This window comes from Danio rerio, chromosome 18, assembly GCF_049306965.1.
Source record: "Danio rerio strain Tuebingen ecotype United States chromosome 18, GRCz12tu, whole genome shotgun sequence".
NCBI classification, from domain to species: domain Eukaryota; kingdom Metazoa; phylum Chordata; class Actinopteri; order Cypriniformes; family Danionidae; genus Danio; species Danio rerio.
This window is the reverse complement of record NC_133193.1, coordinates 20,160,598-20,180,241: the sequence shown is the minus strand read 5'-3', so window position 1 is coordinate 20,180,241 and position 19,644 is coordinate 20,160,598. Positions and strand designations below refer to the sequence as shown.

General features: G+C 36.6%; 2 protein-coding genes across 8 annotated transcripts in view; both read left to right on the top strand.

Annotated features, from left to right (window-relative positions):
- tgm2l (transglutaminase 2, like) overlaps positions 1 to 19,644 on the top strand; it is a 170,631-nt gene that overhangs the window by 66,416 nt on the left and 84,571 nt on the right. The window lies entirely within an intron of this gene.
- Positions 1,542 to 13,417, top strand: LOC559142 (alanine--tRNA ligase, cytoplasmic-like). 5 transcript variants are annotated; one of them, XM_073929977.1, is made up of 8 exons: positions 1,542 to 1,714; positions 2,749 to 2,940; positions 4,186 to 4,330; positions 4,401 to 4,546; positions 7,300 to 7,450; positions 7,592 to 7,650; positions 12,652 to 12,788; positions 12,867 to 13,417. In XM_073929977.1, exons 2-5 carry the CDS (start codon positions 2,780 to 2,782, stop codon positions 7,340 to 7,342), a joined length of 495 nt encoding a protein of 164 aa, XP_073786078.1. In that variant the 5' UTR covers positions 1,542 to 1,714; positions 2,749 to 2,779; the 3' UTR covers positions 7,343 to 7,450; positions 7,592 to 7,650; positions 12,652 to 12,788; positions 12,867 to 13,417. The 5 variants fall into 5 exon arrangements, with proteins under 5 accessions (XP_073786078.1, XP_068070995.1, XP_073786077.1 ...); XM_068214894.2 differs by lacking the exon at positions 7,592 to 7,650; XM_073929976.1 differs by lacking the exons at positions 1,542 to 1,714; positions 7,592 to 7,650 and adding an exon at positions 2,465 to 2,615.

Sequence of the window (19,644 nt, the reverse complement as noted above, 5' to 3'; positions counted from 1 at the left end):
TCATGGAGGATGCTGTTTCTGGCATGCATGGCTTGAATGCTTATGAGATGTCATTTAAAAAAATATCTTTATGTTTTGGATTAGTTGTTATGGGAGTGGCAATGTAATTACTTCAGGGATGTCTGTTTGCCGTTTTCTGGCTCCACTGCTGAGGAGCTTCTTATTAAAGCATTTCTCAGTTTTACACAGAGTTTTTTTTTAACCTATTCAAAAGACATGTTGTGTGTCTTAATGTTGCATTTTAATACTTGTGTTTTTTAATTTTCATTCAAATTTATATGACTTCAGTCTAGGGCTGCACCATATATCGTTTCAGCATCCATATTGCTGTGTGTAAATCTGCATTATTCACATTACAGGATTTGCAATGTCAAGTTGAAATTTTAGTAGCCAGTAGGGCTGGACGATTTGGCCTGAAATCTAAATCTCGATTAATTGAACATTTTAACTCATCTACCACTAATGAACGAATATTTTATTCATTTGTTTTGTCCTTATAGTTTACTGACAAGTTTTGTACAGTAAATATGTTCACATATTACAAGTGAGAGCTTTTTAAATGAAGGGTCCATTACTTGATTTTAAAATAATTGGAAGAAACACACACTATCTACTATCTATGATTATGTATTGAACATAAACGTTGAACAACTGAAATTAAAACTCACATGGCCTAAAAAGAGCAGTCAAAAAAGTACTAGTAAAAGTAACTGAAAAAAATGACCTGGAAAATTTGTTTGATTATAGGTTCTGAATGTTGTACTTTTCGATTAATCGCCCAGCCTTAATAACCAGCCACCACAGTTCAGAACGTAAGTAGTGGAGTCTGCGCAAAGTTTAACCCTAATATAGTGAAAGGTTGTCATTTGGATGTCTTTCTAAAGACCTGTGACCTGTGCTTAAACAAAGATTAATTGTATTTATTTATACAATGAAAACTAAACAGTGAATGTTTTAAATATGACTGAATTTTCTGAGTCTCAATACTGTTTAAGAAAACCCTAAAAGACAATTTGTTTCATTTGCATCTTTATTGTAATGTACTTTGTTGTAACATGCAAAATACAAAATAATCTCAATCAATCTAATATTACCATTTCCAAATAGTGTTACTAGTCATCTTTTAAAATTAGAATTTTATTACAATATATATGAAAAGGAAAAGAAAAAAAAGTAAAAGTCCGTTTCTTTTCAACATCATGCAACATTTCTTCAGTATATTTTACCCACATAAAGAAGGTAGTGGCAGACTTTCTCAGCACATTTTCCTAAATAGATCAAATTTAGTGTGTTTGATGAATTTAAAACTTGCCTCCTTACTAACCGTTTTAATCTCAGGCATGTGCCGGTATTGATGCAGTGTTAATGATTCGTGAGGTGTACCTGATGTTTCTTCAGGCCACAGGTGTGCCACAGGTGTCCCTAACAGATTTATAATTGTTGCCGGTTAATAGGACCACAAAGCAGCTGCATTACATTGGGTTTACCCCACCCGCTGTTTTTGTGTAACCGGTTTCTGACTCGCCGTGTTTGTGTTTATCACTAGTCTCCTGTGAAAAACGGAACAAGCATGGACTCTTCACTGACTGCTGCACAGATCCGTGAGAAGTTCATCGACTTCTTCCGCCGCCATGAACACCAGTATGTCCACTCGTCAGCCACCATTCCACTGGATGACCCCACGCTGCTCTTCGCCAATGCCGGAATGAACCAAGTAGGGAGATTTGAACAAAGTTATATATATATATATATATATATATATATATATATATATATATATATATATATATATATATATATATATATATATATATATATATATATATGAAAGTTTAGCAAAAAAAAGTGAATGTATGTGCCTAATTGGTTGAAGAATATTACATGTAAATGTTATCATTATTTTGATAGTTTAAACTGTAGAACACAAAATAAGTAATTTTAAAGATTGTTGGAAACTGGTAGCTTATTAACTTGTTTTGAACATTTTTTCAAAATATCTGCTTTTGCGTTTAACATCATAAAGGAATTCATAAAGGGTTTAGAGCAAGTTAAGGGTGACCTGATTAATAATATTTTTGTGAATTATCTATTTGCTTTTTTGGATATTACTTTCAGTTTGTGAATGTAAAAGGAAGGCAGAATTTCACCGTAAATTGCAATATTAAAGATAAATGTTATTGTTTCCTAGAAGAAGAAATTATCACTTTTTTTATTGTCATCTGTCTTTTTTATAGTTTATAGTTAACTATATTATATATAGTTTTATAGTTTGTAATGTAGTCAAACGTTTACAAATACAAGCGCAGCCGTTTAGAGCTCATTTCTGGTTAATGATGTCAGAATTTACTGGTATTTTGGAATGGATGTGTCGATGATCTTTTCTGGAAAAATTCCGTAACGTCCTCGCCTGTGTGAACAGCACTTTTTTGAATCTTCTGGTAAAGTCGTTCTGTAAATTTTTCAGATATTTACAGTATCACTGTGTGAAAGGGGCTATTGACTGCACTTTGAGCGCCCCCTGCTAGCCTCACTTACACCACTTCCAACAGCAACCTAGTTTTCGCATGTGGTCTCCTATCCAGGTACTGACCAGACTCAGTCCTGCTTAGAATTCAGTGAGTAACCGGTCTTGGGCTGCAGGGTGATATGACTGTGATTAGATTATCTATATGGGTTAAAATGACCGATTTTAATTATAATACAAGTTGTAGAATTGATGTAAATTTGTTTATATTCTTTCTGTATCAGAATGTAAGAGAGCCGTATTCTGCCTGGCAGCATGAAGGATAACTTCTGGGAGATGGGGGACACTGGTCCATGTGGGCCGTGCAGTGAGATCCACTATGATCGCATTGGAGGCAGAGATGCTGCACACCTGGTCAACATGGATGACCCAAATGAGCTTGAAATCTGGAATTTGGTGTTCATCCAATTCAACAGGTAAACTTAAAGCTCTTTGCTACTGTACAGCTAGCAAAGGTAAAAAGCAATCACATACAAATAGATAATAGCTTTACTGCCTCTTAAATAATGTATTATTCATAGGGATGCACAGAAAACTAAGAGATATTATGTTGGTTATTGTCTTGTATAAGAGATATTTTTATTCATCCATAGAAATGCACAGAATACCACTACCGTGTGGATTATTGGCATTGGCTTTTATCCCTTTACCTGCCCCACCAAGAAAAACATTTCTGAATTACATTTCTTAACTCCATAAGTCGCTAGTTAACAAACTCAATGCATTTTTTTTCAGCACATCCCATAGTTTTTAAAATAGCAACCTCTACCAAATGGTTGATAAATCAGTTTATAATAAAAGTACTGGAATTAATAAATATATTATGAAAATCTGAAAAATAAGAATTTATTTTTAAATTTATTTAATATTTTTTATATATATATATATATATATATATATATATATATATATATATATATATATATATATATATATATATATATATATATATATATATATATATACACACACAATAAAACCAAAATCAAATGTGGTAGTACTACAGGACTATGTTTGTTTTTGTTTTTTTGTAAACCAACAATGCTGTGTAGTGTAAACCGTTATTTAAAACAGTCATTCTTTAAATGACTTGAACAGTCATTATTTAAAACAGTCAAAATATGGTCAACCATTTGATTGAGCAGGCAGTTAAAGCAGCCTTTATTGTATATTTATAACTAATTGCACTTTAGATTCAAGAAATAAATCAATCTAAAGAAAATGACCATTGGCATCAGCCAGGAATAAATACATTTAATTTTAGTATAAATAAAATCATATGAAAGAAATAATGCTCTGTTGAACTTTCCCTTCATCAAATATATCTTTTTTTAACATCAAGTTTACAATATTATTTGGCAGCAACTAACTTTTTTTTTTTATAATCATTTTAATAAATATAGTTGGTTAAGGACCAGATCAGCATATTACAGTGATGCCTGAGAGATAATATGACACTGGAATCTTGATTAATGGTTGTTGAAAAGTATGAATAAGTATCCTTTTAAAATGTTTTTACTAATTTGTATTTTAAATATTAAACGTTCATTTTGGATCATACTTATTAAGCAGAATAATATTAGTGCATAGTAATTTTTTGCACAAAGATACTTCAAGTATGCACACATTTGTTATTAACGTATGGCTATGCTTCTGCACAGAGAATCAGAGACCGTGCTTAAGCCTCTTTCCAAGAAGAGCATCGACACAGGGATGGGACTTGAGCGCTTGGTCTCTGTTCTACAAAACAAGATGTCTAACTACGACACTGACCTCTTCGTTCCTTATTTTGAAGCCATTCAGAAGGTAAACTCACAGAAAGCATGGATTGACATTTATTTTTGCATGCAATTGAACAACTTGTCTCGCTTTTCAGGGCACAGGTGCAAGAGCATACACAGGAAAGGTTAGTGCAGAAGACACCGATGGCATCGATATGGCATACCGTGTCCTGGCTGATCATGCCCGCACCATTACAATCGCCTTGTATGATGGTGGCAGACCTGACAACACTGGCAGAGGGTGAGATGATGGTGTTATTGATTGCTTTGTATGAGGGATGGGAGTGTCCGCAAATTTCCATCATTAATTGTTTTTGTAATTAACAATCAAATGATCATTCATCTTTTATCTACTTCAGTGGCACATTGTCACCGACATGACAGGATGTGCAAATGATTCACAAAGCACAAGAACTCTCACCCAAAGTATTATGTTTTTACTGTATTTAAAAGGCTAGTGGCATTGTAAAAAGAATCTATGATTGGTATTTTAATAGAACATTTGAATGATTAAATATAATGTGTAATGTACAAATTGTACTTGGATCTGCACATTGGCAACTGGTGAATCTGTAGCTCCTTGTGACCAGGTCTTTTATTTTCCCAAATGTGCATAGAATATTGTGCAGATTAAGGAAAATATGTAGATTGTTAAAAAAACAATGTTATTTATGAATGAACTTGATGTGTTTACTTATGCCATTTAGATATTGGTCTACTTGATCAGTCTTCACATTCCTCAAATTGATACAAATTCAGAATTTCTATATATTTTTTGTTTATTTTATTTGACTGATTGATAGCAATAAAATATAACAGGGCTCGAAATTGCTACCATTTTGACCGGAAATTTTATCTATGCGACCTCAAAATATATTTAGGAGCATTTGTTCGAGTCCATAAAATTGTTGTGTGCGACCAGTTTTTACTGCAAAATGTTCACCACATGTGCGGATTTGGGAGACATTTTCGCAGAATGCATTTCTGCACTTGAAACGCGTAACGCAGCACTCAGGAATGGTTTAAAACAGTTGTCATGTCAACTTGCTGCCGTAAACAAAGCCAAGTACGTAATGCTTACCCCGCCTTCGCGCTCTTCTTATTGGCCCACTGCTCTAGCACTGAAATATCAGCTGTCAATCACTCAGTCAATGCCTTCTGGCTTGGGATGACAGAGAGAGCTACTACCGCGAAAAACTGTAAAGCGCTGAACATGAGAATGAAGATAACACTGACAGATTTTGTTTTAGAAACCATGGCACCTAAAGTTACAAATAATGACACGTCTTACTAGTGTTCATGTGCTGAATGTTAATCCACCATCTACACTTTTAGAAGAGTGGATAAAAGACATCCGTTGGCTTCAAGTCCGCTATGAAAATTCTGTGGGATGGAATTTTCAGGGAACTGCTTGCCACATCTAGCACGAGCTTCTGTTTAATTTTTCATTTAATCACCAGATGCTGTCTGCCGTGCAAGTGGCAGCTATATGTCAAATTTAACAATTTAACGGGTTTGCGCTGAGTAAACTAATATCGCTACTCATAAAAAGAACGGTATTGCTATTAACATGACGTATGCATATAATAAGGTACAGTATATGTCAAAAGCATCAGTGCAATATCAGACAGCACCCGTGAGAACAGCACAGTTATATCATTAAAAGGTTTATTCATGTCAAGCAGTGCATGCTGGGCTAGTGAGAGCTCCGTGTACCTTTGGTCACTCAGTTATGTTATAAAAATTGATTTTCTTGTGATAACGGGATTTCGTTGAGACATATTTTCCTCATGCTTGGATATATTTATTTTTTAGCTTGTTGTTGATTTCAAATGCAATAAATATGTTTGTATAAAACTTGTAGTAACGGTGCTTATAATTGGTGGGTGCGACTAAATTTTGGCTGATGCGCCTAAATTTTTAAAGTTAGGAGCACCAATGCTACCAAGCAAAAAGGTTCATTTCGAGCCCTGTATAAACAAGTCCATACACTGATAACCTGATTCATACACATTTCAAAAATGTCAAGGATAAAATCTACAAAAAAACTACTTTTTTATTTTTAAATGTACAAACATATCATAAATAAAGTGAAATTATGCAACTTGTGTAGCAGTTTCTTCAAACATTTTACAAAGGAGTGTTTATTTAAAAAAGTGTGCCCACTTAATTTTTTTATTTTCTTTTCTAATTTTTTTCTTGCATCTGCAGTACATTTTGTGTGTAAGCAGCATACGCCTCAACTATGCTCAAAAATTACATCCATTCTTTATTCTTTGAATCAATACAACTTAGCAATACTTAATTATCAACAATTAATCTACATCAATTAATTGTTAGCAATAGCATCAATACTGTGCACTTCAGTGCTTCTCACACATAGACTTTATTTGGGCGGGCCACCAGGTATATTAACCACCGCCCAACTATATTTAGTGACACGTTTTTTTGTTTATTTTTATTTATTATTATTTTTTACTATTTCTATTATTCTTTTACACTATATTGTATCTGTGATCGATTAAGTATAGGAAAAATCTCTCTTGTTTCTCTCTTTCGTTTTGTCTGCACGAAACTTGTTAGTATTCACACAGTCTCACATGCTCTGCAGACCCACAGAGATGCTACTTTTTGGCATTTCGTCCGGCCAGGTTTCTAAATTTCCTAAAATGGATTTGGCTTTTGCTTTCTAAAGCTGTTGTTAATCATATGCGTTTTTGCATTATCTTTTTACTGAAGCCTACTTTCACTTGGCTTTGCAGTTGAGTGCACCTGCACAGTCGCGAGAGTGAGTGAAACATTCAATAATTCCTTTTTTAATCCAAACAACTCAGAAAATCTTTACTACGAAGAGGATGAAATGACTAGACTAAACTGGCTACAAAATAGATGTACATTATTAGTAATGGTTAATCAAGGCATTTGCCTTATTTTAATATAGTTTTCTAATACTTAATCTCTCATGTTCATTTAATAGTTTATTGCTCTTTTCAGGGTGATGCTTTTCCAGAGCTGCGGAAAGATCCTTATATGGTAAAGGATATCATCAATGAGGAAGAGGCACAGTTCCTTAAAACCCTCAGCAGAGGACGCCGCATCCTAGACCGCAAGATCCAGAGTCTCGGAGAAAGCACAACTATACCAGGTGAAGCACATGATACCACAAAAAATGATAACTAATAGGCATTTAATGATTCACCGTTAGCCAGTTGAAAATCGATTCAAATATGTGACGATACAAATGTGGGTAAAATGTTGAATGAATCGTGATACATGTTTTGAACAGAGGGGATGCTGTTTACTGGTGCAAGCTCACTTCACCTGCACATCAACGGCGAGCAAGAGGTGGGCGACAGAGTAAAATCGACATCAGCGATGCCGAAGAAATAGTAAACCTGCCTAAACTGCTGAAAAGAGCCACGACTGTCCTGTGTAATGAAAAGACGGCCACCCTGTCACTCCTCATGCCCAACATGAAGACAGCCATACATAAAAACCTCTCAGACAGATACACATCAGTTCAGGATTATTTTATAGAACTGCTGATTACCTGGAAAGTAGATTGCACACACAAAAAATGCAAGTGACCAAACAAAGCCTTGAGCTCTTACTGTTAAATTCAATTGAATTGAATAATTTCAATAATATTTTATAAGAAGTTTTTAAATAGTTTTATTATCCAGAGACAGTCCTGTTTAATTTATTTTCTTAAAGAAGGTTCAGTTTAACAAGTTGAAACAAAAGAAATACATAAAAAATAGTTTACTTGGTAATTAAAATTTTTTTTTAATAAAATTTGAATTTCAGTTTAATTTTCAATTTTTATTCCAAATATCATGATACATATCGAATCGTGAACATTATATCGTGATGCACATTGTATCGTGAGCTGAGTGTATCGTTACACCCCTAGTATTTAGTTTGTATTATTCTTGTTTTGTTTATAAAATAGCAATTAAGTTATGGCAGAAAATATTTTATATTTAGCAAAAAAGTGCTGCATTTAAGAAAGAAATGAAAGCACTCTTCACCTTCAATTTGTTTTAAATAATTTTGCTTAAAAATCGTGACTGAATCATGAATTGTGAGATTAGTATGGTGAATCTTATCGAATTGTGAGTCCAGTGAATCGTTATATCCTTAATAACCAGATGATAATTGTTTTTAAATCAATAAGAAATCATTGAGGTATGGTTATTATAGATCTGTTAGTTTATGCATTTTTAAAAAAGAACCAACTTTTCAAATTTATAATGAGATCTGTTTAAATATCTGGTTGTCACCAGAAATATTCTGCTATATTTAATCAAGAAAATCAATTTTAAATTTGTCTAAATTTATTTCTTAACAACACATATTAGTATTTAATGGAAATGAATGGAATTTCATACAAATATTTTACAACGAATATAAAACATTTTATACTTGACCTTTCACATTTTATCCATTTGATCTCAATCAAGAATGAGCTAGCTTTAAACAGTCCACAACACCTCAGCTTATATCTCTGATTAGTTGAGTTCACTGTTTTTGTTTAAGACATTTATATTATAAGTATTTATATAAATGTATATATATGTATTATAAGTGTTTATATAAATACCTATTATTAATATAAATTACTTTATTTTTATGTCAAAAGTAGAATACCAAGTAAAATCTGAGAATTTAATGATTTAAACGTGGTGACATGGGCCAGTGGGACACAATGGAATTGGTTACCGTAGAAACCGGAAGCCACAGAATGCTGGCCTCTATTTGTGAGTTCTATATGTGACATCACACTGTATGTTACTGCAATTCTTGTTGGTTTGTTCATTCTGTAGCTCTGACAATTCAAATATGGGTCAGCTCAGTTCAAGTTGTAAACCGTCAAGAAATGATTGTGGCAGTGTGGACTACTATCATTGTACACCACCACAATCTTCCACAGATAAAGTGGAAAACAATTTACATCTAGAGAGAGATGTGGAAAGAGGAAAGAAGCGTTCTTCTAAAAAGAAGAAATCAATTTGGAGGTGGGCCTTTTCCCATCAAAGAGGTGGCAAAAAATACACCAAGGCCTCATCTGACCACAGTGCTGAAGTCTCTCCTGCTGCCTGTTTGGCTCCTGACAACAGTGCTGCCCTATCTCATACAGCGGCCAGTTTGAGTCCCGACAGCAGTACTGAGGAGTCTCCTGCTGCCAGTTTGAGTCCTGACAGCAGTACTGAGGAGTCTCCTGCTGCCAGTTTGAGTCCTGACAGAAGTACTAAGGTCTCTTTTGCTATCTGTTTAACTCCCAACTGCTCTGCGGAGTTCTCTTCTGGTGTTGCCGTTTCGACTCATGACAGGAATACAGAGGTCTCTCCAGGTACTGCCGGTATGAGTCCCGACTGCTGTACCGAGGACTTTCCTGATGCTGCCAGTTTGACTCCCGACATTTGTACTGAAGACTCTCCTAATGCTGGCTCTTTGAGTCCCTACTGCAGTACCGAGGACTCTTCTGATTCTGCCAGTTTGAGTCTCGACTGCTATACGGCTGAGTCTTCTGCTGCTGCCAATTTAAGTCCCGACTGCTGCACTGAGGACTCTCCTGATGCTGCCAGTTTAAGTCCCGAATGCTGTACCGAGGACTTTCCCGATTCTGCCTGTTTGGCGCCTGACTGGATTAAAGAGAGCTCTACTTCTGCCTGTTTGAGTCCGGACAGCTGTACTGAGGTCTCTACTGCTCCGGTCCCTCCGGCTTCTTCCTGGACCGTCTATGTGTCTCCTGCACCTGTCCGCTTGGTGACAAATTGGAGTCCAGATGTCTTTCTTCATTCCTCATTTTGTGTTTTAATGTCATTTGCATCTTATTTCTGATCTGCTGTAAATAAAGCATTCTTAAAAATGTGATGTTTTTATTTTTATTTTGCATATAAAAACAATTATAGCCACATTGATTACTTAAATGGTGTAATTTTTCAAGTAACATATGGTCTAATTTTAATTTGGCACGTTGCTTTTGAGTATTGTGATATTTCTTGTTAAATTTTATTTCCCTGTTTAAGGAGATTAATGATAGTTTTTGAGTTAAATTTTATTGTGTTAACTTATTATTATTATTATTATTATAAATTATATAAATATATCTGTGATATGAGTATTGCATATACCATTATCTATTGAGGTGGATTTTGTGCTCTTTGGAGTGTGAAGTTAATCTATATATTCAGGTTATATGTGTATAATCTGCTTGTAGACTTGCATACCATTAAAACAATTGGACATGGGAAATGGCTTGAGGAAACAACTAGGGGTCATAAAAGAAGGGATGAAAAGAGAGTGGTAAAAGAGCCTGAGGTGTCTCAGGAAACAGATGTCAGAGGTGGAATTTGGGGTTAGGGGAGGGATCTTGTGTAATGTATGGAGAACAAAGGAAAATAATTGTTGTCAAAGTGTATTTAAACAGGCCAGGAGATTAGGGAGGCAGAATTTTTCAGACAGAGATGCTACTGGGGGTCTCCTGAAAGTTCTCCTTTGTTGTCGACAATAAAGTATATTCTTCTGATATTCATAACCTCCAGACTGAGTTTGATTTAGTAAGAGAAAAACCAAGAAAACCACTACACTATCAATAATTTTTTATATATATTGCACAGCCCTAGGTACATTATTGTGTCCACTCTGGACCATGCTGTACTGTACAGGCATACTCTTTAGATTTGATCTTTCAATGTAGTACTGTGGGGGAAAAAAACAAAAAAATTAATCAAATTAACAATCATGTACTAACTGATTTATTTTATCTTTATGATGACTGTAAATAATATTTGACCAGATATTTTTCAAGACACTTCTATACAGCTTAAAGTGACATTTAAAGGCTTAACTAGGATAATTAAGTTAACTAGGCAGGTTAGGGGAATTAGGCAAGTTATTGGATAACAGTGGTTTGTTCTGTAGATTATCGAGAAAAAATATAGCTTAAAGGGGCTAATAATTTTGTCCCTAAAATGGTTCATAAAAAATTAAAGACTGCTTTTATTCTTGCAACAATAAAACAAATAAGACTTTATCGAGAAGAAAATATATTATCAGACATACTGTGAAAATGTCCTTGCTCTGTTAAACATCATTTGGAAAATATTTTAAAAAGAAGAAAAAAAATCAAAGGGGGCTAATAATTCTGACTTCAACTGTATATATATATATATATATATATATATATATATATATATATATATATATATATATATAGTAGTAGTAGTAGTTTCGAACCTTTATAAGTGTTTTTTTCTGTTGAACACAAAAAAAGAAATTTTCAAGAAACCTGTAACCATTGACTTCGATAGTAAGAAAAACAAATATCCCTATAATATAAAAGCAGGCCTGTAGCCAAAAAGTGTGTCTTTTTACAGTTATTCTCCTCATTTTCTATTTAATTCGAAGGTTTAGCATAAAAGATTATCATCATAACCACCCCTTTTAATGTACGAAATACATTTCCTAAAGGTTAAGATGAAGAAATATGAAAACAATACTTATTTTTAAAATACAAAAATAAAAATCTGTTAAAGTTTTACATTTATTAGCCAAATTACAAACTGACCAGCACAATCAAATTTCCTTAGTTACAATTTGGGATTCTGTAACTTAAAAACGGAAAGTCACGCCATGCTAAATTCAGCATCCCAAATTCAGTCTCAACCGAAAAGCCCCATGCATAACAGCAGATCTCACCCACCCAATGCACAGCTTCTTCAGTCTGCTGCAGGGTGGGGACTGCGGAATCTCCAGGCCATGCAGGACCAACAGACTGAAAGACAGCTTCATCCATATGGCTCTCAGGAAACTGAACTCTCTCCCAGCTCCGCCACCACTCCCCTCTCCCTCCCCATGCACCTTTGGACTCTGACACATATGAAAACACACACATACACACTTACATCTGCACTGGTCACTTTATGCACCATTGGACTACCTCCCTATATATCATGACACTGTCACTTTATCGTAATTCTCATGTTTACAAGCCTTTTTGCACTATATACTGTTCTATATCTGCACAACTGGTTTGCGCTCATTGCCATATGCCCTTAATGTCATTGTATTGTATTGTATTGTATTGTTTACAAATTTTTATTCTTTCTTTTTTATTCTTTAGACTACATTTTATGTATATATTTAGATGACATTTTATGTATGATTGTATTTATTGTAAATTCTTTCTTAAGACTCTACTTTTTGTATTAACATTATATGTTAGGCACCTATAGGGTCTGAGAGTAACGTAATTTCGATTCATGTGGTTGAATTGACAATAAAGCTGACTGTGACTTTGACACTGTGACCTAATAACCAATATTTTTTTCTGATTTTCAGATTATTGGCAATGCAATTGTATCCCGTAAACTGACTGCGCACATCTCCTTCACCAACCCCTTACCTATTAATCTTCAAGGGGGTGTGTTTACTGTGGAGGGAGCAGGACTTACAGAGGCCAGAGAAATAAAAACACAGTATGTACTGGTTTTAGAAACTAACTGTCTTATAAACCCAAGTTATGGTTGTTAATGTATGCATGTTGGTCTTTATAGTGGCAAGATTGAATCTGGGCAGACTGTGACTGTTAAATTCTCCTTCAAACCCACCCGCGCTGGCCTGAGGAAGCTGCTCGTGGACTTTGACTCGGACAGACTTAGAGATGTCAAGGGAGAAGCCTCTGTCATTGTTCGGACAAGAATGCGACATGTAAATGCTGTCCCAGAAATTTAGACAAGCATGCACAGTTCAGAGACGTGCACATCAGAATACTTCACTGTAAATGTAGTTAATGCGATATACTTAATGACAGCTCTTTTGCTTATTACATCATTTGTTGGCTGTTTGTTTATTCTGAGGAGTTCTCTTTAAAATTACTTTATGACGTCACTATGATATTTTACCATGCTTTCTTTCATGCAGACCTTGAATATAAGAACCACAAAAGCTATTTTTGTAAAATGCAGAGTTATGTGAATACACGCTTGCTTTTATTATATAAAATGTTAATCTGATTAAGAAATTTGTGAAGTAATTGTTTTTGTACTTTCTGTATAATGTTGTTGTGTTTGATTTGAAAATAAAATACATACTTTTAATTATGAAAGCCATATTTGTTCACCTTGTTGTTTATCACTGTTTATAAATACTATTTTAGCATATATTTAGGTTTTAGGTTTGGCTAATTATTACAATGTATGCTTGTCTTACTGCATTACATCATGGTCACAAGCCTCTTTAACCACATTGAAGCCTATTGATTTGATATATTAACAAGCAATCGAAATTATGGACTTTTTTGATCAATCGGTTTTCTCTGTTAAGGCAACCAAATATTGGAATGATTTACCTGTTAGCCTAAAATTAAAAGGTAATCTAAAAGTTTTAAGTAGTGTACTTAAAAAGTGGTTAAAAACAAACAGCAGTGTTTGCACAAATAGTCTATTAGATTGTTTGATACTGCCGCCTTTGCTATTGCCTTACAATTTAATGTAAAGAATTATAATGTTGTGTATATTTATCTATTCTATTTTTATTTTATGTCAAGCCTCCTGTGAATAGGTATTGAGAATTAGCAAGTCTACTACAACACTTAAATAAATGCGTTGTTGTCCAGTGTAATTGTGTCAAATGTATCAAAAAATTTAACACTTTGGGCTGTTGTAGCATTATGCATTACACAATTTTCGATGTCAACAATGATGTCATCACTCACAGGAATTAATTCTTAAATATATTTTTAAGTCAGTACAAAAAAACAAAAAAAAAAAACATAATCCTTATTTCCTTTCGCTTTTTCTTGTTTACTCAAGTTTCAAAAACATCTGCTGCACTGACCTAAATTATTTGTCCGCAATACAAAAAACATTTAGTTAGGTTAACAGATGATTATTAGTTTTCTCAAGTGGTGAACTACTCTAACAAAACTTTTTAAGTTTTGCCAACTGAAAGGTTTTCTCTGCAAAACTTGAATGCCTCAGGTTGAGTGAAAAAACAAAACATAATACTTATCCCTTTTGTATTTTCATGTGTACTCAACATTTTTAGCCTATTGGTAAAGTGTGCTGACCTATAACACTGAGTTGCTCGAGTGGCATTAGTTCAATTCCCACCTCAAGTTCCCTTGCTGATCCTTCCTCTCTCTAAGCTCCCTATTCCTCTCCTATCTCTACTGTCTTATATAATAAAGGTGAAATAACCCTGCAAATATTTATTAAAAAACTCAATTGTATGTTTATGATAGTCCAGGATCAGCATTAGTGAATTTACACTGTATTAAAATGATGATGATGCTCCAGGATAAACACTAGTGAGCTCAAACTGCAAAAAAAAAAAAAATTAATCATTGCCAGCTGCCTAGTGGTAGAGTGCGTTGTCATATAACACTGAGTTGCTTAGAGTGACCTAAGTTTGATTCCCACCTCAAAGTCCCTTGCTGATCCTTCCCCTCTCTCTGCTCCCTGTGTATTCCTGTCCCATCTCTATTGTCCTTATAATACAGGTGAAAAACCTAAAAGATATTAAAAGAAAATGTATGATGATGGTCCAAGATTAACACTAGTGAACTCAAACTGTAATAAAATGTCATTGCCGATAACCATGTGGTAAAGTGTGCTGATTTATAACACTGAGTTGCTCGGGGTGACCCCAGTTTTATCCCACCTCAAGATCCTTGACAATTATTCCTCTTTCTCTGCTCTTCGTATATTCCTGTCCAATCTCTGTCCTCCATAATGAAGGTGAAAAAAAATATTGATGGTCCAGGATCAACAATAGTGAATTTACACTGTATTAAAATGTTTATGATGGTCCAGGATCAACAATATAGTGAATTTACACTGTATTACAGTTTTTTACAATTTTTTTGCCACAACTTTCAGAACTCAGGTGTCAGTTTTCAAAACTCTAGACACAAAATTCACAACTGTTGCTAAAATTTTACATTTTTGCAAAACTCTTAACTCTTTTTTCAAATGCTTGGATACAACACACACGTCAAAGCTACTTTGTTCATTAAGATCACATTTTTAATAGAATACCATTAAACATCAAATTGATCCCATTTCAAAATGCAACTCAAACATTACATTTGAAATAAATGCATATTTATTTACTTTACATGATGTTATTATCAACTGATACAAGCACTTAAAATGAGAAATAACTGTTGCATTACTCTTGATGCGTGGAAACTGATGTACAATATTACATGTTTAGATGATGAAAGTTTCAGGATAGATCAAATGACATCAGTTACCACAGAAGATGACCCAACTGGACTACATTATCTATAGATTTCATCTTTATTCATCCTTATTCCATATTTATGGTTTCTTTGTTCCATGTACCACTTTTACAGACAATGTTTTCATATTTTACATTACTGTACTGTTTGTAAGAAAGCCCAATCACAGCAAAACATTGTCAGGCCTGGATACACATTGACTGAAGGTTCTTTCCAAGATTTTTGAGCAATGAAAACACCACTGTGATGTAGAGGAGAACCTGTGACCAAATCCACAAGACCAGACTGATGGAAACACAGATCCCTAAATAGAAATCTGATATATAGAAATATATGCAAATTACATGCAACATATTAGTTCATATAGATTTACATATATAAAATATGTTATACATGTCAAAATATTGCCATTTTTTTTCAACTTTTAAAATTACAAATATGTACATGCATGTTACGTAAATATATGATCTATTATGTTATATATTTTACCCCTGCAATATATAATACCTATAATTTGTATATGTTTCCATATGGCTGTATATGAACATTGATTTTGACAAATTATTGACTATTATGACAATTCATATATAGTATGTGGAATTGTTGTACAGTTGTAATTTGCATATGTTGCCATATATCAGCTTTCTATTTGGGGATGTGCAATGAAAAACAAAAATACAGTAAACATACATTATGATGGAATGAGTAGAACTAGTTCAGTGTATCCACTGTCTGTACTGTTCCCTCAACACTTATGTATAAACCATAAAGAAACCTGTATCATATATTTTCAAGAGTTCACACTTAGCTGATGATTAATTATAAAGCTTGTTTGGCATGCTGTCCCGGGAGAGAGCCCTGAGCTCATGAGATCCTCGAGCCCAGGGCTCCCTCCCGTTGCAAGGCGGGAGGGGAGTTTGAGCTCAGGTAGATCTCGAGAACTCCCCAAAATGCCTTTGTATAGCTCGGGACAGCAGCCGCGTATTGAAGAGCCCCCCAAAAAGCAGGTGTAACAAAGCCATATCCGGCTGCTGGATATAGCGTTGATAGCTTAGGAAGAGAAGCTCCTACGGGAGCAGAGCAAAGTAGACTGCTAGAGCCTAGGCGGGGCGAGGGCATGGCTGGATTGACTCCGCGGGAGTCAAGGCTCAAATATATACACCCCTGCGGGGGTGGGAGCTGGGGTTAGATTGCTCAAGCAAGAGTCGGGAAGGTTTAGGCGGTGGAGACTCTTGCATGTAAGGGTGGGAGGTGGCCAGGGCCTGAACTCCTGCGGGAGTTGAAGCTCGTTTTAGTCGCTCCTGCGGGAGCTAGAGCTGAGGATTGAGGGCCTAAGCGAAAGGAAGAACATAGCGAAAGAGCGACGCTGAAATAAAGACAGTTAGCGGAGAACTCAACGCTGGAAAAGAAATTGAGGAAATAGGAGGGTAAGGAGATAAGGGGGAAGATTAGAGAAGGGTAAAGGTAGCGGAAGCACTCACGCTGTAAGGAAGAAAGAAGGGGCAGATAATTGCCAGGCGGAGAATCTCGACGCCAGAATGAAGAAAAGGAGAATATATGAGTATATATGCATATATATAAATATATATATGAATATATATGGTTATTACATGGTAAGGGCCGGGCACGGGCGGTGATTGACTCTTGCGAGAGTCGAAGCTCGGAGCGACCCCTGCGGGGGTCAGAGCTGCTGTGGGCATTTCTCTGCTGAAGTCTGGGAAAGGGAGGGGGCAGTGGAGACTGCAGCAGGAGGTGGCCGGGGCGGGACTCTTGCGAGAGTCGAAGCTCGTTTTAGTCACTCCTGCAGGAGTTAGAGCTGAGGATTGATGGCCTATGAGAAAGGAAGAAAAGAGAGGGCGGAGGAACTCGACGCCAAAGAAAGAAAAGGAGAGAGGGGATAACCTGCGTGCGTGAGCATGCACGTGCGTCTATTCCTGTTTCGGCATATGTATGCGCACACATCGGAACAGGTATAAATCGGATGTATGCGCATAACATGCGCGTACATACCATTTCTAATGGCCTGGGGGGGCGGCGCAAGAGTCGAAGCTCAGAGCGACCCCTGCGGGGGTCAGAGCTTTGGGGGGGGAGGGGCAGTAAAAGTCGGGAAGAGGTAGGGGGTAGTGCAGACTCTTACTGGAGGTGGTAGTGAAGGGGTGGCTGGGGATGGGCTAGGGGTGACTCGCGAGAGTCGAAGCTCAGATTGGACCCCTGCGGGGGTCAGAGCATGGTGAGGGAAGGAGCATAGCAGATTGAAAGGAAAGTTAATAGCATACATGCAAGCTGCACAACATGTAATGCCCATGGGCTCACATACTCATTTGCTTGCATGTGCATATGCATACAGTACTTAAACGTACGCCCACACCTATATACATATCTACGTGCAAATAAGCATGCATACGTGTGCAACCGCACGCTGTATCTGCGCAAGCAATCACACACATTCCCATGCGCACCCATACACAAGCACACACACACGCGCACTCCAGTCTACTTAGGGTCGAGCTCGTACCCCTAGTTGGAGTTGGAATTTAGCTGGTTAGGGCTAGCTGGCTGTCTTGAGGTGGGATCGGCTGAGGCGAATGTAAGCTTTGAAGGCAACGGAGGACCAGCGGCCTAGGGTCTGGATTTGGTGCGAGGATAGACCTTGTGAGCTGCTGTGGTGGCTGCGCCAATTCTAAATGAATGGCTGGAATTCAATTCGGGGGAAACGCCCCATAAGGCGAAGGACTTCTTTCAGATGTTTTTAAACCAAAAACGGGTTACTGGACGGTTAGCGTCATCAGTAAAAAGTGGGGCATGTGGGTCTGTTTTCTGGATACCTTTAATGAGGAGGGAAGTTTGAGCATTAGAAATGGCTTCTGAGGTGACCCCGTAAATCAATTTATGAAAAAATTGGACCCCACTAAGGTAGCTTTTTATGGAGCTCGCCTGGATATTTTTGGCTGTATGGAGGTGGGAAATAAGTGAGGTGATGGTAAGCAATGAAAAATCTGGAAACTGTATTTGGTACAGGGTGTGGAAATATTTATAAGATTTCCATGCTGTGAGATATGACTCAAGGGTCCTTGGTGCGACAGCGTGAAGGATCAGAGATATGGAAGTTTCATGGAGGCGGTGTAATGGGTGGTTTATGGCAATATCATTTGTGAATAGAGTGGAACAGGTGTTGGATGCTGGTCTGCTTCCGGAACCAAGAGCCGAAATTTCTGGAAAAGAAAGCGAGAGAGAATCAGCAATTTGATTTTTGCAACCTGGATCATGTCTAGCAGTCATAATGAATTGCTTTTTGGCTGCCGTCCAATCGAGGCGTCTTAGTAAGGGCATAATTGGAAGTGCGTGCGAGCGTCCTTTATTAATGCAATAAACGGTGACTTCGTCGTCGCAATGAACGAGAATGCTAGAGGCGGACCATTCATCTCCCCATAAAAGCGCTGCTGCGACTATGGGGAAGAGTTTGAAAAGCGCAGATGATTGCTGATTTCTGGGTAGACTGAGCATCTGCGGGGGCCACGTTGAAGCAAACCAGTGACCTTGCTAAAAGCCGCCGAACCCGACTGAGGGGGCAGCGTCAATGAATAAATTAATATTCACCGGGGAAGAATTTAGGTCGCTATAGAAAAAGGAACAGCCGTTCCATTGCTTAAGGAAGGAGATCCATAAGCTTAGTTTATTGCGACTGGGTTTAGGAAGATATATGGTATCTTCTAAACCGGGGACCGAGGAGGAGAGCTGAAGGAGGTGAGTAATAAACGGGCGGCCTTGGGGAATTATGCGCATCGCGAAATTGAAATGCCCCAGAATAGATAGCAGTTCGCGTTTGGTGCATGATTGTTTCTCGAGGAAAATTTGAGATAGATTATACGGTCGATCTTTCCTTTGGGAAGGGATGCTTGAAATTTATTCGAATCTAAGTTGATGCCCAGAAATTCTATGGAAGTGCTGGGACCGGCTGTTTTCTCCTCTGCGAGGGGGATGCCTAGATTTTCGAAAACCTTTTGGGTGATCGATAGGTGTTTAGCTGGAGGTGAAGAAGGTGGTGAAATAAGGAGAAAATCATCGAGGAGATGGATGATATGCGGGAT

Coding starts and splice junctions, on each gene's coding strand:
- LOC559142 (XM_068214894.2), top strand. CDS start 2,780: ATGAAGGATAACTTCTGGGAGATGGGGGACACTGGTCCATGTGGGCCG. Junction 2,941..4,185: donor GTGTTCATCCAATTCAACAG/GTAAACTTAAAG, acceptor GCTTCTGCACAG/AGAATCAGAGACCGTGCTTA. Junction 4,331..4,400: donor ATTTTGAAGCCATTCAGAAG/GTAAACTCACAG, acceptor CTCGCTTTTCAG/GGCACAGGTGCAAGAGCATA.